The 27,790-nt window shown below is 39.9% G+C and overlaps 5 protein-coding genes across 5 annotated transcripts; 2 read left to right on the forward strand and 3 right to left on the reverse strand.

The window, feature by feature from the left end:
* Nucleotides 1-1,215: 1,215 nt before the first annotated feature.
* K444DRAFT_340556 (uncharacterized protein) lies at nt 1,216-3,790 on the forward strand. The gene is made up of 2 exons (XM_024872020.1): nt 1,216-1,257; nt 1,372-3,790. The coding sequence occupies exon 2, from the start codon at nt 1,444-1,446 to the stop codon at nt 3,685-3,687; it is 2,244 nt and encodes a 747-aa protein (XP_024739270.1). The 5' UTR covers nt 1,216-1,257; nt 1,372-1,443; the 3' UTR covers nt 3,688-3,790.
* Nucleotides 3,791-4,896: 1,106 nt separating this feature from the next.
* K444DRAFT_610444 (uncharacterized protein) lies at nt 4,897-6,450 on the reverse strand. Its single transcript, XM_024879749.1, has one exon. It carries the CDS (start codon nt 6,390-6,392, stop codon nt 5,004-5,006), a length of 1,389 nt encoding a protein of 462 aa, XP_024739271.1. The 5' UTR covers nt 6,393-6,450; the 3' UTR covers nt 4,897-5,003.
* Nucleotides 6,451-8,626: 2,176 nt separating this feature from the next.
* Nucleotides 8,627-11,079, reverse strand: K444DRAFT_661556 (uncharacterized protein; the record flags this gene model as incomplete). Its single annotated transcript, XM_024886604.1, has 2 exons — nt 8,627-9,543; nt 9,787-11,079. 2 exons carry the CDS (start codon nt 11,077-11,079, stop codon nt 8,794-8,796), a joined length of 2,043 nt encoding a protein of 680 aa, XP_024739272.1. The 3' UTR covers nt 8,627-8,793.
* Nucleotides 11,080-12,095: 1,016 nt separating this feature from the next.
* On the reverse strand, nt 12,096-13,135 carry K444DRAFT_340573 (uncharacterized protein). Its single transcript, XM_024872021.1, has one exon. The coding sequence runs from the start codon at nt 12,652-12,654 to the stop codon at nt 12,148-12,150; it is 507 nt and encodes a 168-aa protein (XP_024739273.1). The 5' UTR covers nt 12,655-13,135; the 3' UTR covers nt 12,096-12,147.
* Nucleotides 13,136-23,059: 9,924 nt separating this feature from the next.
* On the forward strand, nt 23,060-25,640 carry K444DRAFT_661557 (uncharacterized protein; the record flags this gene model as incomplete). The annotated part of the gene is made up of 1 exon (XM_024886605.1): nt 23,060-25,640. The coding sequence occupies one exon, from the start codon at nt 23,060-23,062 to the stop codon at nt 25,541-25,543; it is 2,484 nt and encodes an 827-aa protein (XP_024739274.1). The 3' UTR covers nt 25,544-25,640.
* Nucleotides 25,641-27,790: the final 2,150 nt, after the last annotated feature.

Consider the following 27,790-nt stretch of genomic DNA (forward strand, 5'->3'; position numbering starts at 1 on the left):
CCCCAAGACAGATCCAAATCGACAGGCACCCTCCAAATCAGACATCCTCCAAATCAGACATCCTCCAAATCAGACATCCTCCAAATCAGACATCCTCCAAATCAGACATCCTCCAAATCAGACATCCTCCAAATCAGACATCCTCCAAATCAGACATCCTCCAAATCAGACATCCTCCAAATCAGACATCCTCCAAATCAGACACTCCCCTAATCAAGCGACGGTATACTGTATCCAGTTGTTCAGGCTATAGGCGACGTGATTACTTCATCCTGTGGGGACTAGTGTTGCTTGGGTAAAGTCGAGGTCGAGGTCAAACATGGGATGAGAGCATATGCAAGTTCATGACGAAACTAGGTGGGAGAAGTCGGTGAAGCCGCGACGAAGCTGACAATGCCTGTAACTTTTCGTCTAACAATTTCTTAGCCCTCTTCCTCTCCTTTCTGGTTCCATCCCTCTCGGCCAGTATAAGTTCCCGTGATTCTTACGTGCATCTCAAGCACTCGCCTCTCTGTTCCCCTTCCTCCATAACTACCATGGTCGTCGTCCCACAGACGCGTCGAATACATATACGCAAATTTTTGAAAGGGGGATAAGCACATAGCCGAGTTCCGCGCTGGCAATGTTAGCGCGGTTATCGGTGGCTTTTGGAGTAATGGAGATTAGAAGAAGACCTAGCTAGCCCAGATACCGGAGCACTAGTCTCTTAACATGCCTCGTAGAATTCAAAGAATGAAATTTTCAATTCCGATTTCTTTCAGTACGGTATATTGGGAAGCTTATAGGTGCAAAATCATCCGCTTTATCCTTCTCGCCCAAGAACAGAAAACAAGTAAAACTCCAAAACAAAAAAAAAAAGGTCGTGCTTAGTAAAACAAATTCATTGGCTCCGTGCTGGCGCATCTATTTCGCAGTAGAAGGGTTTCTCGGCCAACCGCGCATAAACCTCAACCGCGCACCCCTTCCCCCACCAAAAAAAACGACTCTTGAGAATTGACAAGAAGCCTACTAAACCTCCGCGGATAGACAATTTAGTACCGGGAATTTCAAATATAGGCTCAGAATCCTCATTGCGTGGTGCTGTAGTTAGCAAATCCTAGATTGCTTCTAAGTGCGCAGTTGAGGTCGGTGCGCGGTTGGCCGAGAAACCCTTCTATATTCATTTTGCAGGTGTGATAGACGCCGGATGGGGATGATAATATGCTCTAGAAGCGCCATCGAGGCTTAAGATGTGATCCATCACGAAGCGACGAAAAGGCAAGTGCAGGTGGTTCTCGGGACTTCAGACTGTAATCTTACAATTTCCGGAGGGAGGCGCAGGGCTCGTGGCTGATGGTTGGTGGCTGAGTGCTGACTGCCATGTGTAACCAGCTAGGCTCCAAGGCGATCCCTAAAGAGACCGCCAAAGCAATTAGGGATCTTAGAGCATTTGCATCGCAAATCATGGATCATTTACCGCCTATTACCAAAAGCAACGGCACTTCACGTTATGTGCCTTTGCTATGCTCCGTTGGCGATTTTGATTCGGGAGAGTTCGCTACTTTCCCTGACCGCCTAGGGTGGGCTGTGTCCCGAGACCGAATGGGAAACTTCATCCTGACTAGAGATGGCGTTCATAGTCAAGACCTCCCAGCAAAATTGGCACTGGTACAGGCATGGCTGTTCTTTGGCTTGTTGCAGGAGACTTTCTCTACATGTGGAGTTGAAGTCCTGCCTGACAATTTCGTGCGCCAAGAGCATGATGGGACATCCGTGATATCGACTACATGCTTGCCTGCATACATTGAAAAGCTGCGCGCTTGCAGTCTCTGGACAATACAGAGTGGGCAGCGAGTGATTGAGAGGATATTACATTGTTTCAGAACGGGATCACACTTCATCCAGCACGAAAACACGATCTCGGGTGTGGGTGGAAAGTACTTGACGTCTGTTGACTCGTTGATCCTATCTATCCAAATCCTTGGCGAGACACTTGAACATGCTCTCAAGATGATTTGGACTACCGCAGGGCTTACAAAGAGCCTACCGGCGCAGAAAATCTGGTCTATGAAATCTGTTGTACCGAATAGGACCGGCATGGACGTCAGGAGAGGAGTGTGGTGCACGAGTGAAAAGAACATGCTATCGGGTTTATTCGACACAACAACACTATACTATGCGAGTATATTGTACAGACCCAAAATCGGTCTAGATCATTCCAAGTGCGGCCATAATCATTGCATGGCGCGCCAGATTGATAATACCGTGTACCGCACTAAGCATATAAATGAAGGATGCCATTGTGAGCATATCGCTGTCGATACAAGCTTGATGGTGCCGATTCTTGAGCGAGGACATATTCCTTGCGTCGACATTGTTGAGCTGGAGGGTCATGTTGAACTGCGCGTCGTAGACAGCGTTGGTGAGGTACGAGACTATGTTGCGATTTCACATGTCTGGTCCGATGGTCTAGGCAATGCGCAGAACAATTCCCTGCCTCTGTGTCAATTAAATCGCTTGTCGGCTTACATTGCTTCGCTCACTCATACTTCAACGAAAAGTCTTCTATGGATTGACACTCTCTGTGTTCCTCTCGTACGAGTCATACGCAGAGACCGCGATCTCGCACTAGCATTATTGGGAGATGTTTACGAGAAAGCGAGCATTGTCCTGGTGCTGGACGATGGACTTCTACGCATTCCATCTCGAAACACTAGCATGGAAGAGAAACTGCTCCGTTTATGTCTCTCGGGATGGATGCGGCGCCTCTGGACATTGAAAGAGGGCGTACTCGGGGGATCCAGAACACGGTTCCAATTTCTGGACGAAGCCGTTGGGTTACCGTCTACCATTACATCATATTACAGTACTATAGGCTGTAACGTTACGGCATTCGTTCAAAGATATCTTCCGACCCATATCAAACTGCAAGCACAACCTCTTGTCAACACAGCACTTGATGCCAAAGGGAGACCGAATGCAGCGATCATGAATCTTCTCATCGCTCTTCAGTACCGCACTACCAGTCGATTGACGGATGAGACACTTTGCACAGCGTCGTTGATCGGGGAGGATGTCGACACCTTGGTTCCTCTCGCGTCACCTGAAGCTAAAATGGTTGGCTTCATTTCCTTGTTGCGCAAAAGTAATGTCGGAATGCCTTTACATATCTTGTTCTGTGGCGGAGAGAAGTTGCAGATCGACAACTTTAGGTGGGCGCCAAAATCATTCTTGCAAATGGGGACTGTTGACGGGCAGTGGTTGTTTGACAGCTTCGAGAAAAGTGCTGCTGCACAAATTGTTGAGAATGGCTTGGTATGCCGTTGTGCGGGATTCACCTTTGACATGAATGGAACATGGGGAGACCGTCTTGGAATTCGGCTTCAGAACGAAGCATGGTGTAGGGTTATGCCCCGGAGTGACAAAGATAGTATTGAAGTCACTGAAGATTGGAAAGAGATAGGTTTGAAATCGAGCTTGAAATCACGTATGGCTGTCGTGCTTTCGACGGAATTCGATCTATTCGGAGTATTAGTGTCCACTCCTGACCATAGCACCTTGGATCTGACAAGTTCCTCTATGATAAAAGCGGATATTTTGTGTAGAGTCTATGTGTTTTGGGATAATGTGGGTGAAGAAGGCCATGGTAACATTGTCTTTCTTGATGGGACGAGGCGACCCGATGACCAGCTTTGGTGTATTGGGTAGTCCCCACAGCTTACTTTCGAAAACATATTCCAGCCTTCAAAAAAGTTTAAATTATACAAGAGCACTCAATCAACCATGAAATCAATGCTTAGCAAGTGCAATTTGGGCTAAGATAAGAAACACACGGAGTGTCCTTTCCATAAAAGTTGTCGATATCTTCCTGCTGATCAATAATATCAGGCCCGATCAATTGATATATACGAAACTCAAGAAGCCTCGTAGCAGCAACATTGCGCGATTTATGATTCGGCTACAATCCATGCTTCTCCTACATGGGAGCCGGTCTTGGGGGAGACGATGCCCATGAAGGTTTGGAGGCTGTGGTTGACGTCATACTTCTTTAATGCGGCGAAGATTTCAAGGAAAATGGGATCTGATGTTGGAACTCGGTCAAATGTGATGTTTTCGTTCTTCTCTGGTGACGTCTAGCTTTCACGCGCCTACGGTCCTCGTCTTCAAGCACGAGTCTGGGGGGCGTCAGGGCATCGTACAGAGTGTATGTTAGAGCATCTTCTCTTTTTACTTAGATCGGCTCTCTTCCCCCTTGAAGCTCGAGAACGAAGCTGAAGTATTCACCATGGACGCTGTCCAGATATTATAGACAGCCTAAAAATAAACGAGTTGATTCTGGCGTTGGATTTCACTCGCTTAAAAAGGCCCTGGTTTTCTGTTGAGAATAGAAGCGCTGTGACTGGCTCCTCCGACACCTCTCATTACGCGCCACAGTCGCGATGACTGACAGGAAGTCTCACAATCTTTCCTTGCATGGTTCAACTACTATAGCTCGAATGGAATTAATTTCTGGCAAGCATTATCTTTGTGTATATATAGAAGTGCTAACATCCATCCTATCGTTTAATAGACTGAGCCGCTCTCTTGCACTTCACATTTTCTGAATGCCAGTCTCAGCCAGAGACAATTACGGAAGAAGTCGCTGTTTTTTATAGACTTTCGTTCACCAGCCATATAGTCTGAGTATATTCAATAACTCGGGGAGATGTCAGAAGTGGTGCATCGGGTAACCGAAGCCGTCAGCAGCGCCTAGAGAGCTATAATACTCAAGTACTTAGTTACACCAACATTGCAGACACTTCTTAGTTTGGCAACATAAGTGGTGTCTATCCAGTAGGGCTTCAGGGTAGCCGGCCTGCTCCAGTAGTACTATCAGTAGCCGAGACCTTGTCAGTCAAGTAACAGCGATCAAAGCCTCCCAATAATAACCGATATCTCAAAATTGCCCACAAACTTGGCACATTAGTTCGCTAATAGCATTCATCACGATGCAGTCAATTATAGAGACGCAGCTGGATTACGGGCTAGTAGATGATCTCGCCAGGTAGGTTGGCTTCTAATCTAATTCTTGCCGCCATCTCGATGCCCTCCAAGACAAATAGACTCCAATAGTCTTTCCCATACTCTCTCCTCCAGTCGTCAGTCGGAAACGCAACCTTGGGGCTCTGCTCCCGCGCCTCCCTCATGGCTTTCAGAGACGCCTCCTCCCACCTCGTACGGCCCGCACCGGGCTCCAGGATTGGGTTGATCCACTTCAGAGCGCCCGTACGGAAGCAAGACAGGTCGTTCTCGCCCGTCTTCAAGTCCAGAGGAAAGGTGGCCGGGTTAAGGGCCATGACAGTATTAAGCAGCGTCCGCCGCGAGCTCAGATTAGTACGGTAGCGCTGCATGCGGAGTCCGATACACGACTTCATCCAGTCTTCGGCACTCCTGTCCGTAGTAATCACGTACGCGTGGAGGAAGATACAAAGGGCGATCCAGAAGCAGATGAAGTACGAGTTCCAGTCCTTAGTTGCGGCCGCGGCCAGCGCCATGGCCCACTGGCCCAGAATCAGCACGCGGAGGCAGGCTCGGAGGACGGGCCGGGCTGCGGGTGCGATGCCCGGCCCCGCCGGCTCGAGTGGGCGGTTAATGAGAGAATTGAGAATGGTGCTTTCGCCATAGAAGGCGGTCCAGTGGGTCGCGTTCATGTGCTCCGCGACCAAGACCAGTCGGTTGTGCCGCTCGAAGGTGGTGGGATCGGTGACGAGCAGGCGGCGGGGGCTGCTCCCATAGAGGGCAAAAAGGACCGCGCCGGTCGCTGGGATGGTGAGCAGGAAGGCGAGGGCGATGTACGTGCGGAGGATGGCGCTCATAACGATCGTGCCCAGCAGGACCACCCAGCCGATGGCAGCGGTGGCCAGATAGCGGGCTGAGTACATGCGCCAGTGCTCTAGCAGGACAAAGCGCAGCCAGGACGAGGACGGTGCGGGCAGCGCAGACGGCAGCCGCGAGATGTGCACGACGTCGAGCCTCTGGACCCGCAGGCTGTCGCCCTGCATGTTGGCGTGCGGGTTCGCAATGGTGCGTGGTGGAGAGGCGCGGAGGCACAGGCGGAGGGTCTCGGGGTTGGCCACGACGTAGGCGGCCCCGTACAGGCCGTCCAGGCCGTGGAGGGCGATGCTGTTGCCGTGATGGTCCAGGAAGCATCTCTGTTGCAGGGCCTCATCCTCGGACAGCAGCAGCCGGCTGCCGGCCGGTGTGATGGGCCAGCTCCATAGCGGCGCCGCGCCGACGAGCTGGAACGCGTGAAGCTTCGGCGGGATCTCGACGAAGTCGATAAGCGCCGACAGCGGGAGGATACCTGCCAGCTCAGGCGTCCAGCGGTTGCGATCCAGGATGCGCTGGAAAGCCGCAACTTCTGCGTCGAGCATGGCACAGTCACGCGGCTGATTGATGAGCTGTGGGTGGGCTGGACTTCATAAACATAAACAGAGCATGGAGACGTCCTGGAGCAAATGTTCAGCTTGCTGTCAGCCCCTGGAAGACCCGACATGATCACCCTAACCTGATCGGGTGCCCTGGTAAGTAAGTCCATGCACCTACTGTACCTGCCCAATACCCAGGCAGCCAATTTAATAAGTAGCGACTATGCTATTCGCTTATCAATAGAACACTGCGTTGGAAGTACGAGGGTGCGGGACGACGCCTGCCCTGTAGATGTTGATTACAGCAGCCTTCAGGGATTATTCAGTTGGCTTATCAATGATTTGCACTCCAATCGATTGATTCTGTTGTAGATCTAGAATAGAAAGATCAAAGTTTGAGCTGCACATCATTTCTCAAACACAGATTTTCACACGTTACGTTCACTTCTGTGCAGGCTGGAAGTTCATCTTGAAATAAACTGGCCCTGTTTTTGACGGTGGCATCTTCTTAACCATAAAAGAGCTGTGCTCTGCTCATCCAAGTGGAAATTCTGTACCTATATCCGATATTGTTGAAGTCGGGAGGGAAAGCTCAAGCTCTAAGTTCTTATTGATCTTGAAAGCCTCTTTCTTAGCCTTCAGGACGTGGATTCTGCCGAATAGCATTTAGGAAATTTTGGCTACTGCTTTTGAAGACGGTCATGCTCCTGGCAGTGCGCACCTCGGAGAGTATCGAGCGACAGCTGTCCGTAAAGCGACCCCACTGCTCACTCCCCTCTGCAACACCGTCATGATCCGCTTCAGAGAATTCGGCAGTCCATTCCCGGCGGCGGTCATTGTCTGGCATGAATCCAGTAATCCAGTCCCATTGACCGACCCCGTGCCTGAATGCAACGCCCGGGAGAGTCGCGATGAACGCCAACGCTGGCCTTCGACCCCCAAATTTGATCGGAGGCAGGCGGGAGACTCGAAAGAGCTGAGGTCCAAGAAACACATCTGGGTTCCGCCAGGGTTCGACGCGTGCCATGAGAAGCATGACTATGTGGCAGGCCAGCCAAGTAAGTGAGCCCCACACTTGCTTCGTGTCATTGTTCAGCATCGACCCGAGCAGAGCTGCTTGTATCAGCAGCACCACAGCTAGCGTGCGTAACAAGAGCGCTACTATCCTCCATCGTTTGATCTTGCCAGGAATATTGGTCAGAGCGTGGAGTTGGGCAGAGTAGCCTACGACCACATCTATCTCTGTTGCGTTCCAGTCCTGGACAACGACATGCGCATCGACGGCGGCCCCGCGAGCCGCTGTAAGCCTGGTATCTTTTTCGATCGCCTTCTCATGAGCGAACACAAAGGCTGTCACATGTTCTATAGAGAGCAGAATCGCGGCGCTTGCGACTTGACAGAGCGATAATAGTCCGCCGACAAAGAGCCCATAGCTTAAGCACACGATCGACGTGCCTATCAATGTGGCAAGTTCGCCAAATATAGCCACCCAGGAGAAAAAGATCTGGTCAGATAGCCGAACCGGGCGTGTGGCAGGTATGAGGTATGTGAGATGGACAAAGGTCTGGCGAGGGGCGAAGGCTGCTTCGTCTGATTCCGTGTGGATCTCGAGCCGCGCAATTATGGATGCTCGACGCAGGATTGCTGTGTTTACCAAAGGAAAGCTATTCCCGTGTCGAAGGCTCGCTACGACTGAGCGACCTCCCTGATCGAAGTCGGATAGCACATCGGACGGTGAGAGGTGCCATATCCTACCGAGATCTCGAATGCAGCCCGTTGTAGGGAGTAGTAATGCTGATTTGCTTGCAATGGCTAGAATTATGGCAGAATTGAGACGCAGGGACTCGGCATAGAGGCTGATTGGGAGGTACGAGACAACAGCGCGGAACGTGGACACCCATTGGGACGGCATTGTTAAGCTAGAATTATCTGGGAAGCCTATAAACGAATCTCAAGTAGATGTTAAGCTTATGGACGGAGATACTCAGATGTCTCATTGCCAAAATCAGAGCCTTTTTGAGAAGACGGTAGTTAATCAGGCTGCCGAGATCTTGGGGCAAGACCTCTCATGCATGAGCCTCGGCGAGGCTGTCTAAACGTGCAAGCATATCAAGAAATGATTGGTCTTCAACACTTGACTAACAGCCTTGTCTTATCTATCTACCTAGTAGTATAGTAGGGCACTGGTTTCATATCTACGTCCAAGTTCCGAAGTGTCCGGTTTGTCGATTATTCCAGCTTAAGATTGATATAAATACGACCCAAACATCTTCCATTAGCTTATCTACGGGGAAATAAATACAAATAATGAGCATCATTCCAAAATAGGACTTAACAGAGACCTTTTAGACTCGTGCAATCATAGGCCGCCACGAAGAGGCAAGAGGTCTTACCCGACATACCACCATTATTGGTCTAGCAGCTTGCCTCCACAGCTGCGTGAAACTCGCTCATCTCCCTGAAAATAGGACACGGTCTCTTCGTCTTCCTCGAGCCTCGATTCTATTACGCTCACATTGGCGCGACAAATGAAGCGGGTTGGCGTTACACTCCGAGCGGTCGGGTCAACCTCAACTGTCCCGTCCATGCCGGCCCCTTCATACGCGTCAACAAATATGGCGTGAATAGAGCCGTGGGCTTTGGGATACCCCTGCAAAATGAGGGTCGGATGTTTAAGTGGCTTTATGTCAACGTCTTTCCACTCCGGCGGACATCGATCGTACCAGCAAACAACCATGAGCCGCGTTTTGGACTTCAAGAATCCCGTCTCGACCCGGAATATCAAATCCAGATTGTCAGGCACGTCTGAGAGAGTGATTCCGGGGAAGCGGACGCGCAAACCTTTGTCAAAGTAGTGACTGATGTTTGTCTGCTCCGTCATCGAGTGGTCACTCGCACCCGGGATGGCGATTTTCTGGAAATGCTGGTACGCGGTCCACTGATAGCGGGCCATAAACGAGGTCGGGGCCCATTTCCAACCATCTTCAGGCAGTCGAGGCCCGGGCATGAATATAATATCGCTAGGGACCCCGTCAACCTGTCCGAGAAAAGCTTTCATCCGTCCAGCTTTCGAATGGCCAAGCAGCTTAGAAGGCTGCTTTCCCGTTAGGATGGACAGGCAGATTGTCTCATCGGATGGATGAGAAGTGCTCCGCCACTGCAAGAGATTACAAAGATGTCTTAACTTCACCCCGGGCGTACACGCTTGAAGCGAGCGAAGGAGGGTGAAGAACTGGTGAGTCTCCAACCACACACTTGAATGGAAGATAGGCATGATCCCGCTGAGCATATCTTCCACATCGAGTGCTCATTCTTTGAATTGGAACCGTAGCTTTGTGGCTAGCAACCCCTCTTGCAGAGTCCACATTCTAGTCATCCACACCGAACTCAAAATCCTTACAAGCGTCTCTTCGGGAGGTGCCATCGAGGATGGTCGCACAAGCTGGTCATCAATAACCAAAACCTTGTCGGCATTGGTATACGTGTCTTGAAGCAAATCGATAGCGACTTTGCGATAGTCTGCATCATCTGTATTGTTCGGTCGAGGCACGCAAACGGTGTCGATCCATAGATAAATTTCTACTCTGGCACTCGAAAAGGGGTACAAGGCCTCGGCAAGTTGGGACAGCCGTCGCATTTGGCAGCTGGGCAACCAATTACCCTTCACGTTGCCCAGACCATGAGCCCAGACGTGAGAGATAGCGACGTATTTGATTCCATCTATGAAGGGGACAACCCCAATGCTGATTGTTCCATCGTCTGCTTCCGAGATTCTCAGAAGGGGAATAGATCCAAGCTTAAGTGACTCGATAACAGCGGTACGTTCTGGGATGGAAGGCTCACAACATGGTTGAGGGTGTACGTGACAGGTGGTATACTTCTTCTCATCGACCGTCATGTGCAAACACTCTCGGACTTCGCAATCTGTGTGATCCTTGCCATCGGAGGGAATCTCCAGGAGGCTGGCGAAGTACATTCCAATAATGGAATACTCTCCTGACGCAAACTGCGCCAGGCTGTGCGGACACCAGTTATCGCTTCTCATGCGTTCATAGAGCATCTCGGATACGCCCCATGACTGATGGGAAATGTGCAGTTGCTTGTATAGCTCTAGCGCAAGATTTTTGTCTGGAAGGACCTGAACAATCCGGCTAATAGCGAAGGCAAGCGTGCAGCCTAGAACCATGAATGATAGCGACGTAACGAGGTCAAACGGCCAACTCCCGCTTCGGACTTCTGTAGGCGTGATCATCGAGCATTCTCGTACAACTAAGCGCTGAGTGGTCGTTGACACACGATTGATCTGCTTCACACTTTCATGCTTAGCCTGGAAATCCTGATTGCGAAATTGATCTTCGAAGGCGCTGATATATCGAACGAGGTTCGTGGAGTCAACCAGGAGCTGGCCATCTTTGCCACGCGTGAAATCGTCCATGTGTATTTCCAATCCAACGGAACCGAATACGGCTTCCATGAGTTTGAAATACAACCACTCCTGGATGAATTCCTGGCTTTCCTTAATTGTATGGCCCTGGCGGAAGTCCCCATCAATGAATGCACTAGGCTTCCATCCTCGACTCTCGGGATAGTCTTCGAAAGAGAGAGCGGACGGACAAGCGAAATCCGCCCTGACGAAACAAACGATATCTGGAGGTGTGTATCTTGGAGATCGAGGAGGTGGTATGTGATCCATCTGAAGTTGTGAAGAAATTCTGCTTCAAAGAGCTAATATGAGGGCTGTTGACAGTAGGTCGCGACCTCGGAATGACGAAGAGATCAGAACGAAGTGGGCAGGAGATCCGAGAAATTGACTCTGTGGTGGGTGTTGTGTTTTAGGTGCCTGAGGCTGCCGTATGCTTGCTTTTGCTACAGGGCTTAAGCCGCCGTAAGCAGCACTGTACGTATGGCATAAGGCTCCTTAGTGATCTCTAGGAGCCGCTGGGGGAGCCTAGAAAAAGAAGACATATACCAGACCTAGGGGGCCCTAGAAACTTTAAGCCTTACGAGCCCGCTCTCACTAGTCTGCGCGCACAGGGCATTTTAGGTATATTTCAAATTAGAAACCTTTAAATTCCTAGAAAATAAATTAATGAAATTATACTTTAATTACTTTAGCTCTTAGGCCCTAGATATTGAGTCGTGATTATTTATTCATTATCTCATAATATTTAAGTGTTTTTGTGGAGTTTGGTTTTGGGAAGCCTATAAGCGAGTTTGGGGTGCCTGAATCTGCCTGAAAATTGCCCTGTACGCGCAGACTAGTGAGAACGGGCTCGTTAGGTTATTCACCGCCTATAAACAACAGGAGATCGTTACACATCGAGTTGTTAAATAGAGCGTATCTTAAGCGGTTCTGAGCAGGGGTAACGTAAGGCAGCGAGAACAGCTAACCAAGCCGGAAGATATACTATCTTGGGATTTGCCCGAGACCCCTAAGTCAAAATCTCGATTGTGAGCGATGCTCTATTACGTAAAACTTTCACTTGAGCAAGAAACATTTCTCATGTGGAACCTTGAAAAGTCCTTTCATGTCCTTTTCCTTTCATAACTAGATACTCTGGGGAGACGGGCTGTATCAAGAAAATAGATACTGCCCAAGAGGCGGCTAGCATAAACAATGCTGAGGTAACAAGTGCTTATGCTCAGTCTAAGACCTGATCGGAACTTCCACCAACATAAAGGTAAGGTTGAAAATGAAATGAATATGGGAAACCCCAAACGTTTCTTCCCTGGAAGCGTAAGATTATGAATCAATTAGCCGTCAAGAGGTAAGCCTAAATACAGGAGTAAATTGGTAAACGATCTGGTTATGCACTATTGTGCCATCATTCTTATCCACCTTCAGGCCCAAGTCGGGATTCCAATACGTGCCCACGGAAGGGTGATAGATCTTATCCAAGGTCTCTTGCCGAACCTGTAATTCCGGTAAAATTTTATGCAGGATAACTAATATCTCCAGCCACCCTGTGACAAGCCTAAGATCGCTGCTATTAGTACACCGATATCCGTATTTCTCCAACGTTGGTATCACGCCATCACCTCTAACCATTTCTTCAATGTGTAAGGCGAACTGCACCATGTCATCTGTAAGCCACTGAGAAACTTTGTGATTAAGCAGCCACGACGCAACCTCGAAAAGAATCCAGGCCCGGGGTTCAAAGGTGGGAAATCTCCATTCAAAGGCGCAATCTTGAACCAGCAAGGGAATAGTCCTGAGCATGCGGCGGAAATACCAGTCTTGGGCTTCGTTTCGTGGAACTTGAGGCATGCAAGTCCAGTCAACCCAAGCGTAAGACCATTCTGTCTTTTCTAAATCTTCGTGGAATGACTTCAAGTCTTCACTCTGCGGGTCAGGATGGGTACGTGAACGCCAGTAGTGACTGATGAAGAAACAATCTTTGTTGTTTGCGAATCCGTAGTCTACCGGAAGAAGAATGTACCTCTCGAGGTGCGTCGGGTCCTACTTGGCAAGTTCGGACTGATTCATGAAATGTTCTCGAATCTGGAAAAACCAGTATAGTTGATCGTACTGCAACAATTGCTCGATGCATGAAACGCTGCGTAATCGAGTTGAATGAGTCTCGATGCATTCGCCTTTATTCTCTGCGACGAAGTTGAGGGATTTCCATGCCGCACAGCTTCTCTCAACAAGTGACTGAAATATGGCAGAGTCTGAACAGCCTATACGTAGATAATGTTACTACACAAGCTACCAAGTAAAACATGAAGCTCAAGGGAAGGCTCATTCTATTCGCACTCAACGACGTACTCATCCTGAAGTTGAAAAACTTGTTTCGCTGCTATACCTGGCGTGTTGCATCGATTACCTACTGGCGATGAAGATTATCACGCACAAAAGGCAGCGAAATGGGCGGTGAAGGGAAACACGCCTAAGTGTGGCGTCGCGTTTGGCCTCACCGGATGGGCCGGCGAAAAGCTGCATATTAATAGTGGTTCGTCTTTCTACGTACTCGATTTCCCGTGCACGTGCACCACCCTGCTCCGTGCACCAGAGCCCCATCAAATTTTCTCGCACTCTACCCTTACTTCAAAAATTTATTATTAAATAACCACATAATTAATTAGCTTGCAATTAAAAACAGAGATAGATTGATAACTAACAAATGAAATTACAACTCAGTTTTTACCCTGCTCAAATATTTTACGTAGTTTTATTGCATAGCCGCGAGAGCTCGCTTTTGCCGGGGTTATAATTACCCCCTCCTCCTGAGTACTACTTACAAAGCATACTTGCTTCTTTGACTTAACTAAAGCTCTTTTCGGCTTCATAGGAGTCTTAGTACAGACTGGTAAAGACTTTAGAGCCTTAGATTTCGGTGCTTCCTTCTGCTTTTGCGCCTTCTTTTGTGCTTTCTCCTTGATCCTTACTTCGTTAATATTATCCTCCCTCACTGTAGCTTATAGAGCCTTCGCTGCCTTCTCAGTATCCTTCCTAGCCTTATTTTCAGCTTGTATAACCTTCTTCGCATTGATCCGAGCCCGTTCTGACTTCTCAAATGCCTCCTTTTTAGCTAGTCTAGCTTATACGAGTCATATATTAGTTATAGAGAAGTATATCGACTTTGTATACTCCTCCCCTAGGACGTTTAGTCTTTCCTCATAAACCTTACTCTTCTTCTCTTCCTTCAAGGCCCCAATTAACCCTTCCTTAGCGTACTAGTTAAGTATAGCTTATGTAAATAGCTCTATGTTTACTTTAAAGAGCTTCTCAAGCTTTAGCTTCGTCGGATTTTTGCAGTAATCAAGCTAGAAGTAACGAATCGATTTCGCTAATTTAGGGGTCTTTACTTTAACCTTAACTAATTATTCGAGTTCAGGAGCTGGCAGAGGAGTAATTAGCGCAGTAATAACTAAAAAAAAATAAGCTGTGGGTTAAAAGGCCAGATACCGGGCTTAGTAAAGGCTTTCTAGATATTCTTGATAGTAAAGCTCTTATCCTAAGCTATACAAAAGAGGTTCAAGAAGTATCTCTTCTTTATTAACGTAAGGCCAAGGCTTTGGGCTTGAAATTTGTTTAGTTCTTGCGAATATGTGAGTAATAAAAGGCCAAAAAGTATGACGTTAAGAGGCTGAAGTCAGTACGTCGAGTAAGGAGGAAGAACGAGAAGAATAATACGCAAATTAAAGTATTTATTAATAAATACTATATTTATATAACTTGAGTATTTATTTATAATCAAGAGACGCTTCGTATAAGGAGAAGAAGACTGAGTTACGGGGTCAAAGACTTATTCTAGTTAGTAAAGGCCATAGTCGTTATTACTTTATTTATTACTTAAAGTACTAAAGAAGAAGTCGTTGTTATCTTACAAATCCTTAACCTAAGTATGCCTCAAGTTATAGTTCTCACTTATATATAAAAGAGTAATAGGAACCCTTAAACTAATTATAAATATATATGTATTAAGAGTAATAAATTCCCTACTTTTATCTTATATAGCTTATTATACTCTTCTTAACTTCTATGCTTATAAGGACATTATCCTCTTTATACTCTATATTATTCTAATTAAGAAGCCCTTCTCGTCCTAGTTATAGATATTATTAGTTGTGAGGCACGTAATAGCAGGGTAATATACAAGTAGTCAAGATAAGTAAGCTGTGGAGTAATGCTTGCAAGTATAACTAATTCCAAGAATTAATTCCAATAAAAGACTAATTAATGCCCCTTTCCAAAGCTAGGAGCGTCTCCCTATATATTCCCTAGTACTTAGCCAAGCCTGCAAAGCACTTTACTTAACTAGGAAACACGATCCCATATAATCCGTATGATTCCGATTACCTATATAATTCCGATTATAAGCTTTACCTAAAATAGGAAACTAGATCTATAATATTTAATACCTGTCTATACGCCATTACGTATACCTATTATATTAATTCCCCCTCTGGGCCCTTATTCCTAAGAGGCCTGAGGGAACTATAAATAGCTTTATAAATAATTCCCTAAAACTTTTCTGGCTATTAGTTCTTTCTAAAGACTTCCCATAATTACCTTATTATTATGCCAGGTAATAAACTTAAGAATATAGTTTACTAACCCTGCCTAGCTAATCCGTAAATTGCCTCTAGTAATTCCCTCTCGTAAAGGTAATATAAGTATAGTATATACTATTAGATAGAAAGCTCTTCCGGTTTTCTAATTAGTTCGTAAATCCTAACTTAGCCTCTATTCGCAAATAAATTATTAATTTATAGGCCCAAGAGCTTGGAAAAATTAATCTAATCTTCTGGTTTATTCGTGAATTTCTTTTTTGGAATTTTCTAGATATTTCTAATATAGAGCTAGTTCCAAATTCATAATTATTATTTAGGGAAAGAATATTATAAAAAGGCCTCTCTTTTCTTACTAACTAATTATCTCTTTCCTTAATTATAATACTATATCTAGCTTCTCTTTATCTCTTGCCTTTTTTCTTTAAGCCTTTTTTAAGCTTCTTTAAGCTTTATTTAAGCTTTATTTAAGTTCTTTTCTAATTTCCTCTTTTACTTCTTTATTTATTAAAATAAATACTTTTCTTAATACTTATTAGCCTATTACTACTCGTTTGGCTAATACTTTTATATCCTTAATTTACTCTTATTATCTTTAATATTCCAAGAATATTACTAAGTTTCCCGACCTTACTTATATTAAAAGTAATAATTACTCGGTATATAATTACTATTACTTTAAAAATAAGAAATATAATTCTATAAATTATAATTTTCTTTATTTATTCCTTATTTTAATATTATTTAAGGTTTTTTAAGTATATATAATATAATTAAACTGCCTTTTTTAAGCTATTAATATATATAAGCGTTTTCTCTATTTCTTGCCTAAAAGAAAAAAGACTATTACTACTTTTTTTCTATACTAAATAGTATATATTTCTTATATTAAAGCTATTATTTAAGGCTAATAGATTTCCTTAATAATTCAAGAAATAGGTTAAGTAATTCTTACTAGCTTAGTATAAATATAAAGTATTCTTAATAATATAATTAATATTCTTTAGTATTAAATAAGCTTATTTCTTTCTTATTTCTTACTAATAGCTAATAGCTTTATAGGCTAATTTATTACCTGTTTTTCGAGAGAATCCTAATAAGAATAATAATAAGAATAATAAAAAGTAATTACGAGAATAGGATATTTATAAAATATAGAAATTAGAGTTTTAAAGTTTTTAATAATTTTTATATGGTTTTTCCAAGAATAAATATATGGTTTTTAATAGTTTTTTAATAAAAGCATTTATTTTTTATATTTTTATTTAGCTAATAGTATTATAATATTACTCTTTTTCAAGTATTCTTATAATTCTTAAGCTATATTCTCTAGATTACTTAGTAATTCCTATATATTATTTACTAGTAAATAGCTTTTCTAATAAATGAGATACTTTTTTTCTTTTCTGTTTTCTTTATAGGCTATAATAGATTTTATCTTGAATTCTTCTTTGCCCTTAATCTTAACTAGTTCTGGTTTTACTATAGTATTAGCTTGCGGGTACTATAGTTCTAAAAAGAAAATATAAAAAATATTATAAATCTAATATAATAATAGTAATTTCAAGTAATATATCTATTTATATATTCCTATAACTTTTAGAACTTTAAAGAGGCCGAGATATCTATTTACTAGCTTTATACTAAGTTATAGCTATTAAATATTCTTTATATAAAGTATAACTTTATTATATATATTAAATTTCTTATTAATATATTTCTTATTATAATACTTTTTCTATATATTTACTACTTCTTATTATTATTTCTTTAGTACTTTCTATTTTACTTAAATTCTTTATATTCTTTTCTATATTACTAATACTTCTCTTTTTAGAATATTATTCTTAATATATAGTTTAATATTAGAATAGAATTCATATAATATATAAAATAAAGAAATTTCTATTATTAAATATATAAAGTTATTATATATGAATTTTATAAAAGTAAGCTTTATTACTTAGTTATTTTACTAGTAGCTAGTATAGTATCTCAAGTACTATTTCAGTATTTAGTTTAGATTCTCTATCTATTTATTAGTTTATAAGTGAAATATTATATTTAGCTATTATTAAATCTTTAAATAAAAGTATAGACTTAACTAGAACTTATTTATAAAAATAAATTCTTTATTAGAGATTATATTTATAGGTATACTAAAGTCTTTAATAATATAATATATAAATAGCTTTACTAACTCAAGAGCCGAGATTTTCTTAGTAATTAGAATATATTATATTATTTTTATATATTTATTAATAATAATAAGTATAGAATTATATATCTTACTATAAAACCTAGAAAGAGATAGCCCTATAATAAAGTCTATAATAATTTCTTACTATAGCTTAGAGAGAAAAGGAAATAAACTAAATATACTATATAGTAAATATTTCTTTACCTTAGTTTATTAATATATAAGGCAAGTTCTAATATAGTCTTTTATATTCTTTTTTATACTTTACTAGAAATACTTTCTCTAGAAAATCTCTAGTATCTTACTAGTACTAAAATACCTATTTATAGAATTATTATAGTTAGCTTATAATAACTTTTTTTTAAGAGCTAGCTTATTTAGTATATAAATAGTACCCTAATATCTTAATAACCCAGATATATTAAGTTCCTAAGTCTTAATAGCTTTAGTAAAGATTTCTTTTAAGAACTATTTATATTACCGGTATTATACTAATAGATTAAGCCTTTAGTACTATAATAGTAATTTAAGTAATATTTCTTTGTCTTTCTCATATACTATTTCGGACCTAGTTACTTATATAGCTAGAATTCGTAGTATATATTATTTATAATTAGTTATACTAGTAATAAGCTCAAGTAATAGTATTTCTGGTATTACTTTATTATTAAAATAGACTTTTCTTTCGGAATTTCTTAGTATCTCGCTAATTAAAAAGTACCTATTTCTTCTTTCTTGGGCCTTGAATTATAGTATTATAGGAATAGTATAATATCTTATTACTACTATTTATATGGCTCTTTATTCTATATTTTATAGCTTATTATAAAATATAAGTAGTAAAGTATTTTTATTTATATTTACTATAAAGTCTGGCCTTTTTAATAGCCTATTAGCAGGATTACTATATTCCGGCTAGTATTTTAAAATAAAGTTAAAGATAGCTAGCTTCTTTACTTATCTTATTTATTAACTATTTAGTTTTCTCTTAATTATAAAATATTTTAAGTTATTATAATTTATCTTAATAATAATAGTATACTAGATATATATTAGATAATACTACTAAATATAAAATATTAGAATAATAGCCAAGAGCTTAGAATTATATATCTTATACTTATTCTTAATTATAGTTATTTTCTTTAAATAAAAAGTAATAGAATATTACCTAGCTTCTATTTTCTTACTAAAAAACTAGGAAATTATACTTATAATTATAAATCCTAAAGTATTTGTTTTTATATAAATCTTTAAGGCTAGGTTAAAATAATAAAGAATTAGTACTATTATAAATATAATTTATAGCTTCTTAAAAGCCCTATTTGCCTTATTTATCTAGCTAAAATAATATTATAGGTTTCTACTAGTTTTTAATAAATTAGTTAATTTTTTTATTACCCTAAAATATTTATAAATAAATCTCTAGTAAAAGTTAGTAAAACCTAGAAATACTTAAACTTCTCAGATATTATTTTTTGAGGCCGGCTATTTTCTAATAGCTATAATTTTACTAGCTTTTATTTCTATATTATCTGGGCTAATTATAAACCCTAGAAATTCTATTCTTTTTATATTAAACTCGCATTTTACTAAGTTTATAAAAAGCTAGTATTATTATAGCTACTCGAGTATATATTAGACTATTATTATATACTATTCTAGATTCTCTAAATAAATCAGAATATTATCTAGATAGATTATATAAATAATATTTACGAGACTTACTAGTATATAGTTAATATATATCTGAAATATTACTAGAGTATTAAATAGTCTAAAGAATATAATATAGTATTTAAAATATTTATAATTTATTTAGAATACTATTTTTTACTTATTATTCTCTCGTATTTATAACTAATAATAAATATTTTTTAAGTCTAGCTTTATATATATCTTTACTTTATAAAGCCTATTTATAATCTTACTAATAAGTAATAATAGTATTTAATTCTTAATAGTAATCCTATTTAGACTCCGGTAATTAATATATAAATATAGGCCATTTTCTTTTTTTAGAACAAATATAATTAGAGTACTAGCTAGGCTAGTAAAATAATAAATCTATTTCTTTTCTAGGCTAGTATTAAGATATTCCTAAAGAACTTTAAGCTTTCTTTCTAATAAAGTATATATAGGACTATATAGTAATTAGAACCCTAGTTTCAGATCTATATAATACTTTATTATATAATAATCGGGTAATATATCTATAGTTTCTATAAAAAATACTTAAAAAAAGTTCTAATACTTCTTGGGAAATATAATTATCTTATTAGTAATAATAATAGTAATTCTTTAGCTATTTATTATAGAATAGGTAATTAATAAAAAAACATATATCTTATACTTTATTATTTTAGTAAATTTCCTAGTATTTAGAACTTTAATTTTTTATAATTAAATCTAGTATTTCTATATTATTTTCCTAAAAGAAATTAGGGAATTAATCTAGTAAAGCTATAGGAATTCAAGTATTATATTAATATAATTTAGATTAAAATTATATAATATAAAGTATATATTAGCCTTTCTTTAATTCTCTAGTATATTCTTAGTAATAATCTCAAGAATATAATTTCTATATAAATAGATTTTTCTTTTTTCTAGTAAGAATAAAGAAATTATTCTTAATATTAATAAAATATCTATATCTAAAGCTAATTTCTTCTTTATATAATTAGCCTCTATACTCGAGTTTACTAATATTTTAATTCTTTACTTATTTTTCCTTATCTTAATAATAACCTTAATTATTATTCTTATTTTAGAAGCCTTATTCTTTATAATATAAATAAGTATAACTATTATAAGGCGTGCCCGTTTCCCGGCTTCTTTAGTTCTAAGTACTTATATAATTTATGGCTAGACTTATTATAATTATAGTAAGTTAGTTTCTTTTAATTAGAATAAGTAATAATATAGTAATTCTTTTTCTAGTAAGTAAAGCAAATTATATTTAGTTTTATAGATCCTAATACGAGTATTATATTAGACCCTATTACTATACCTTTATTATCCCGGTTTTATAAACCTTATAATAGGAATATATTTTTCTTTTATTTATTTTTATTTTTATATTTTTCTCTTATTTCTTTTCTTTTATTATCTTATTAGCTTATTATTATATTCCCGTTAAGTAAATAGATTCAAATTATTCTTAATTCTTATAATAATAAAAATAAGCTTTTTTTTCTCTTATAAAGTATTTCCTTAATAATTAATCTTATCTCGGATCTCTTGCCTTAAATTACTAAATAAGTTATCTCGCTCTTATAGTAAACCCGTATATCCTAAGTTATTTAATAGGCTATTTAAGTAAGATATAAAGCTTTAGATATTCTGGCCTAGCTATTATTTAGTATTCTTAAACTTAGTAAGGGCATTATTACTATAATTTTCCGGATCCAAGATAGAATTCTTTATAAATTTAATAAAGGTCTTCTAATCCGTAGTATTAATATCTACTAATTACTTCCTATATTTCTAGATATCCCTGGCTATATCCTCAAAATAGGAAGTATAATATATAACCTTTACTATATTAGTAGCCTAGATAATTCTATTATCTTTATACTACTTTAACTTTACTTAATAAAAGAAGTCCTGGGCTTCTTTAATACTTTTTTCCCGGTAAGTAGGCAGTTCTCGGGTTTTTAGAGCTCTCTAAACTAAGGGTATTACTAGAAATATAATAGGTTCTATACCGGATATCTAAATATCTTTAAGATAATAGATCTGAGCTTCTAGCTTCTTTAGATCTTTTTTCTATTATATCTCTATTTCTAACTTAGTAATATAATAGTAAGCCGCTACTAATTTCTCTATTATTATTATCTTACCTACTAGTTCTAGGGGTATCTGAGTTCTACTTTCTTTTCCTAATTAGGTAGTACGAAGAGTACTTAACTAGGCGTTTCCCTGAGTGCCTGGTTAGATTACTCTAGTAATAGTAAAGGCACTTTTCCTAGTTAATACTCTAGCTATTAATATTTTGTCTATTAATAGCTTGACTATCTCGTAATAAACTACTTTCTAAAGGTTAGATTAATTAAAATATAGGGTATATAATAGTAGGATAATATATAAGTAGTTAAGGTAAGTAAGCTATAGAGTAATACTTACAAGTATAACTAATTCCAAGAATTAATTCTAATAAAAAACTAATTAATACCTCTTTCTAAAGCTAGGAGCATCTCCCTATATATTCCCTAGTACTTAGCCAAGCCTGTAAAGTACTTTACTTAACTAGGAAATACGATCCCATATAATTCGTATAATTCCGATTACCCGTATAATTCTAATTACAAGCTTTATCTAAAATAAGAAACTAGATTCACGATATCTAATACCTGTTTATATACTATTATATATACCTATTATATTAGTAGTAATTTAATTATCTTTAATAGCTTGGTATAATTAGAGTAAAATATGTATTAGTAAGTACTTTATATAATATATAAGAAAGCAATATAAAAAAGTACTTAACTAGATTATAAAACAGTTTATAAATAAGGCCGAATTCGCCCTTAATATATAAATACTTAATATTATATAAGTATAAGCTTTTTAGCTTACTCTAGTATTATTAATAAAAATTAGAAACTTAGTTCTTTCTTATAATACGTCTAATTATCTCTTTTATAAAGTTCTTTACTATCTAGCTTATTAGGGGAATAGAATATATAGTAAAGTTATTAATCTGCTTAATAAGGAGATACTCTTGTTTATTAATAAGGTTCTAATTAACTTCAGACTAAAAATCAGCTCTTGAGCAAGTCTAGCCTTTTATTGCATTAAATGCTAGTATATGTAATATAATATTAATAATAGAGAGCTAAAGGCTCGGATGTACTCAGTAAACTAAGTAAGTATAGGTCACGTGAGATCAACACGTGACACCTTTCCAGTAACGTATAATAATTATATGGACGAGTTCGAACTCTTTAGTAATCTGGCAATAATTTATAACCCCTCGCGCGTTAATTGCGGCCAGCGCGGCCTTTATAGCTTATTTGTTGACTATTTTGTAGTTGTAGAAAGTCGGTGAAGTGTGGGCGTGGAAGATGGTGCATTTAAGCGGGTGGTGCACGTGCACGGGATCTCGAGTAAGCACTCGCTTATCGATGCTTACAAAGAACGACCAACCGACTGTCAACCCTACAACCAAACACATAGTCCCTAGTCCGGATTGAGTTACGCTACTGCCCTAATTTATTACATAATACACTTCTTACCCGTCGCCATTGTCGCACGTGAGTAGATCTTTATCACGATAGCTCTGGAAGCATCCCACTGTGCGCCTGTCCTCCGGCATAGCTCGGCGTTTGACTGTCTCAATCTTCAATATTGTGCGAAGGCTGCTCATGCCCTCGCAATTTGATTCATACCTCGAGTCTTCTGCAAATTTAACCCCTTCCTGTTTCTTCAGCGAGCCTTAGCACATCCCTCGATGGATCACCTCGAGTTACCCAGAAATTCTAAGCACCCGCCGATATATATACCCCTAGTTGCACGTGAGAATTATGATGGAGGGAACCTTGAGTCGTACCCGCAACGGGTGGGGTGGAGTGATGCCGATGTGACTGGATCGAATGGCTGTACGAAGTCAAAAGATGAGCGTGCATCATTTATCCAGACATGGCTCTTCTTTGGCCTCCTCAGCAAAATATTCGGAGGGGATTTTAAGCAAGACGACTGGATCACCCATACAGGCGCGGACCATCCGGTAATCAAAACACGAAATATTGAGGATCACCTCAAGGAGTTGGAGCTGAATTTCAAAGTCGGAACTACCTCCGACGAAGATGGCAGCGTGTCCGAACCGGCTGCTATCGAATTAGAACAGACCATCTTCGCGCTATCCATTGAATTGGGAGCACAGCCCTATCTACGTGCACCTCATTGTACCCCGGAGATAGAGAACGTTCTTTTCCAGACACACAACTGGAACTTGCGTATTCTTCGGCATAGTCTGTACAACTCCGACCTTGACCTTGTCTGTCTATCAATTGCTGCACTTGGAGAGAAATTGTGTACACATTTCGGTATTTTAGACGATTGCATGTGGCTGAGAGGCTCCGACAACAATCTCATATTCCAGCGAATGCTCGACGACGGATGGTGTCCGCTCGAGATAATTCGACTCCGTGAAGTATTGATTGTCAGCGATCTCTACTATATTAGCAACATGGATCGTCCAGGGCCGACCAGATGTCACCAAGAATGTCGCGAGCACATTCCCCTTGAGCGAGTCGATGACCAAACAGTATTTCCGAAGGACTCGTTGCAGTCAATGAAATGCACAGCATACCACATGGACTGGGAGAATTACCGCACTCAACATGTTGAGGGATGTGATGACTGTGGCGACCTCGTCGCTGATGGCCAGCTCCTTGACAATATTCTTCAAGGTGGCTTTTTCCCTCTTCTTCTTCCAGCGGCTCACGCTATAGACAGAAGTTTGGGCGGAACACCACCAGGGAAAGCGGCTAGCTCAAAAGTGCGTACCGGTGACCTCCGGATCGTATCTTCCGAGACTCACCGCAAGTACGTCTGCATTTCACATGTATGGTCCGATGGGCTTGGCAACCCTCACGCAAATGCTTTCCCAACGTGTCAATACGCCAGAGTATCCGACATGTTGAAAAAACTCTACCCTGGAGAAGAGGTACCATTTTGGATCGATACAATTTGTGTACCACGTGAGCCTAGACAACTTCGACGAAAAGCAATTATGCTCATGCGCAAGACGTACCGGGATGCTGACAGCGTCTTGGTTTTGGACTCTTATCTTGCGAACGTGGACCTCGACATGATACCGAGGAGAGAAGCATGGTTACGATTCCTGAGCTGCGGCTGGAACAGACGGCTGTGGACATTGCAAGAGAGCGCCATGGCAAAGACAGTCTATCTTCGATTCTCAGATGGATTCCTCAATCTGGACAAATGTCTGACCTTCAAGCTACCATCACGAGATACTCTGATGTTATTGTGGCACGCGATCCGAGGCGCATGGAGGCGCTGGTCAGAAGATTTACCAGATTGGGAGGAAAGTCTCCTCAGCACTCTATCAGACTCCGTGGCGTGGAGATCCACGAGTATTCTGGCGGATGAGGCCATATGTCTGGGCAATCTTACTGATATCGAAGATTCAGTCATGGAACAGATTCTTCTTCTAGACTCCCACGAGGAGCGGATGGTCAAATTCTGGGAAGCTCAGAAAAAGATAACTACAGAAGTCTTATTCTGGGGAGGACCGAGACTGCCACAGTTCCCAATGAGATGGGCACCTTTGAGTTTCCTCGACGGCTACGATACACCGTACATGACAAGCCAGACAAACACTTTCGTTCCCGCCTTTCTAAATGAATGGGGGCTTAAATTCAAATTGCCCGGCATGATCCTGGGATCTTGGCGGACGAATTTGTGGACCTCGTCACTCCTTCGGACACAGAACAAGCGCTGGTACGCCATGACGAAATATAACGACAAAGTCGCGAAAGTTAATGAGGAAAACGCCCTCCTCGCTGTTATATTCCAGGAACCCGATGAATCTTTTCTGGAGGGCCTTCCCGTGGGAGCAGCCATGCCTGGGGTTTTGGTTTCTCTCTCAGAGAAAAACTACGACGTAGATTGTATTTTTGCAAAGTACGAGAGCTTGGTTACAATTGAAAAGGCATCCCGTCACAGGGGATGGATTGATCCTCTAGAGAAGATGGTTTCACGGTTCAACGACTTCTACAGGCCGGAGTTGTCTGGGTCAAGCATTGAGATGGATGGGACGAAACTCGGACACTATAATGATAATTCTACAACCGAGAGCGACATTGCAGTCCACTGGCACGACGACCGGTTGTCGTTAGATCTGGGCGAGAAGCATCTAATGTTTGAAGTATCCGAGCTATCCTCTGACCAAGACTGGTGCGTAGGTTAGTGGACACGTCGAAATTTCAAAGGCATCGCTACAAACCTTAAGTTCTAAGGGGTAAATTTGAAACTACACTCATACAACCTATTGAGACAATATAGGCCTGTCTATGTGCCACCAATATGATGAAGCAGTGAGAACTGTATAGGAAATTTGTCAAGCCATCTGGCTGCAATCATGGACTTATTCAAGGGATGTTTTAGCTGATCAATTTGTCGATAGAGAGATCTGATTTCTTATTATGAGGTCGTGCTGCGGGATTGATAGCCGACTTTGGCCTACCCGCCTTTTACGGACCTTTCGCTGGGATTTTTCGTTCGACCCGCGCTCAGTCCCGAGCGGCGCTATTAATTTCCGGCACCATTGCAATGTTATTATGTAGACATTAGAACCCGGATCACGTCTACGGCTATTCCTTCTGGGATCTGCCATCCTATCCTGCGCCATGAACTTCGCAAACGCAAATTAACAGAAGCGATTTATTAATCTAACTAGCGCAAAACGAAATGCTTTAGAAAACAGAGGTCCAAGCCTTAAGTTTCCGTAGTATTTCAGTCCGTCCTCGCTATCCTATACACCAAGTCCCTATCTCAAAATACTCGCCAAAACAATGAACTTCTGTTTGATCTCTCCCTTGCCCAGAGCTTCGGGTTACTCTTTCTATTAGAGCAACATGATGAGCAAAGTTGCATTCCTCTTCTTTCCTAGTATGTCAAAAAATAATCAAGGCTAATTAATTATAATTAAGTATGATTTGATTAGCTTGATTTTTATTATAATTAATTATAATTAATTATAATTATCACGTGATAATATAAAAGTATATATTCTTAGGTATTTCTAAAAATTATTAAATAACTAATAGCTATATTAATAAAATATAAATAAAATTTATAAAGCATATATAAGAGTATAAAATTAGTCTAAATCTAAAATAACAAACTAGTTTTTGTTATGTGGTACCAGTTACGTAGTGCTGTTGCACGTGACTTAGTATGTGGCTAGTGCTTCCTTAGCCTGGCAGATAGCCTTTAGCTCAATTCAAGCTCTTTACTACTACTATAATACTGGAAATTAAGGAGGTTCTAGTGCCTTTGGCTTCGCTTACTAATTAGTACTAGGCCTGATTTAGTAAAGAGCGCCTTTAGTAATACCGAATACGGCTAGCCCAGATCTTATTTTAGCCTTATCTCGGCTTCCGAAGCTCTAGAGTCATATGCGTAATCACGTGATAAATCTATTTAATTATCTTTGATTATAATTAAGTATAATTTAATTAGCTTGATTTTGACTTGATTTGATTTGAGTAGGGGGATCTAATTAAATTAAACCTAATTATTTAATATATTGCTCTTTCCTATACTTCTCGACTAATACTTCCTTTTCTTGGATCAGAATTGCTAGGTTTTCAATGGCCCCGGCTTTTACGAGACCGGCCTATAATAACTCCCGGTTATTGAAATCCGAACTAATAATTTTTCGAAATCTCAATTACTACTAACCTCGTTACTAAGGATTAATATTATTGCTAGCTTTATTAAGTATATATATCACGAGAGTATTATTAGTAGACCTAGTCTTATTACTATTATATACGTTTGTTATATTTAGAGTCTCATAATTATAAGATAGTTAACTGAGTTTAAAACCTGGAAGTTAAATAATAAGACCTCTATCTATTACTATTTCACGTTTCTAATAGCTTCTGTACTTAAATACTTTGAAATCTAATTCTTTATATAGAATTAATTAAGGTGCCTATTTCTATCTATTATATTAAAGTTATAGAGAATTCCAGAAAATAATTAGTATAGGAACTTTGCCTATTTATTAATATAAAAGCTTTGACCTATTTCTGAATATCTATATCAAAATATACTAAGAATAGAGCAAATATATTTCCAAGAGTTCAGATAAACCAGGAAATCTTTCTGCTTCTATAGTATTAGTTTAATTACCAAGAGACCCTTTATTTCTGTTTATAATAGCAGGCTCAAGTATATTATCTCGTTTTCTATTTTAATAGTTATTCTTTCTTTAAAACCTTTATAAACATCGAGAAATAATTCATATGAGCCATAACCCTAAATATTTCCCGTAAAATTATTCTTGCTCCTTGTATTAGAAAGATACGAGTAGCCCTAGCTACGGATTCTATTAATTATAGCCATATTATAATTAGCTATAAGACTCGGCATATATATAAAGATCTGATTTCAGAGATCTTTGTCTATAGAGGTCTCTTTTATGTCT

The sequence above is a fragment of the Hyaloscypha bicolor genome, assembly GCF_002865645.1.
Source record: "Hyaloscypha bicolor E unplaced genomic scaffold K444scaffold_53, whole genome shotgun sequence".
NCBI lineage: Eukaryota > Fungi > Ascomycota > Leotiomycetes > Helotiales > Hyaloscyphaceae > Hyaloscypha > Hyaloscypha bicolor.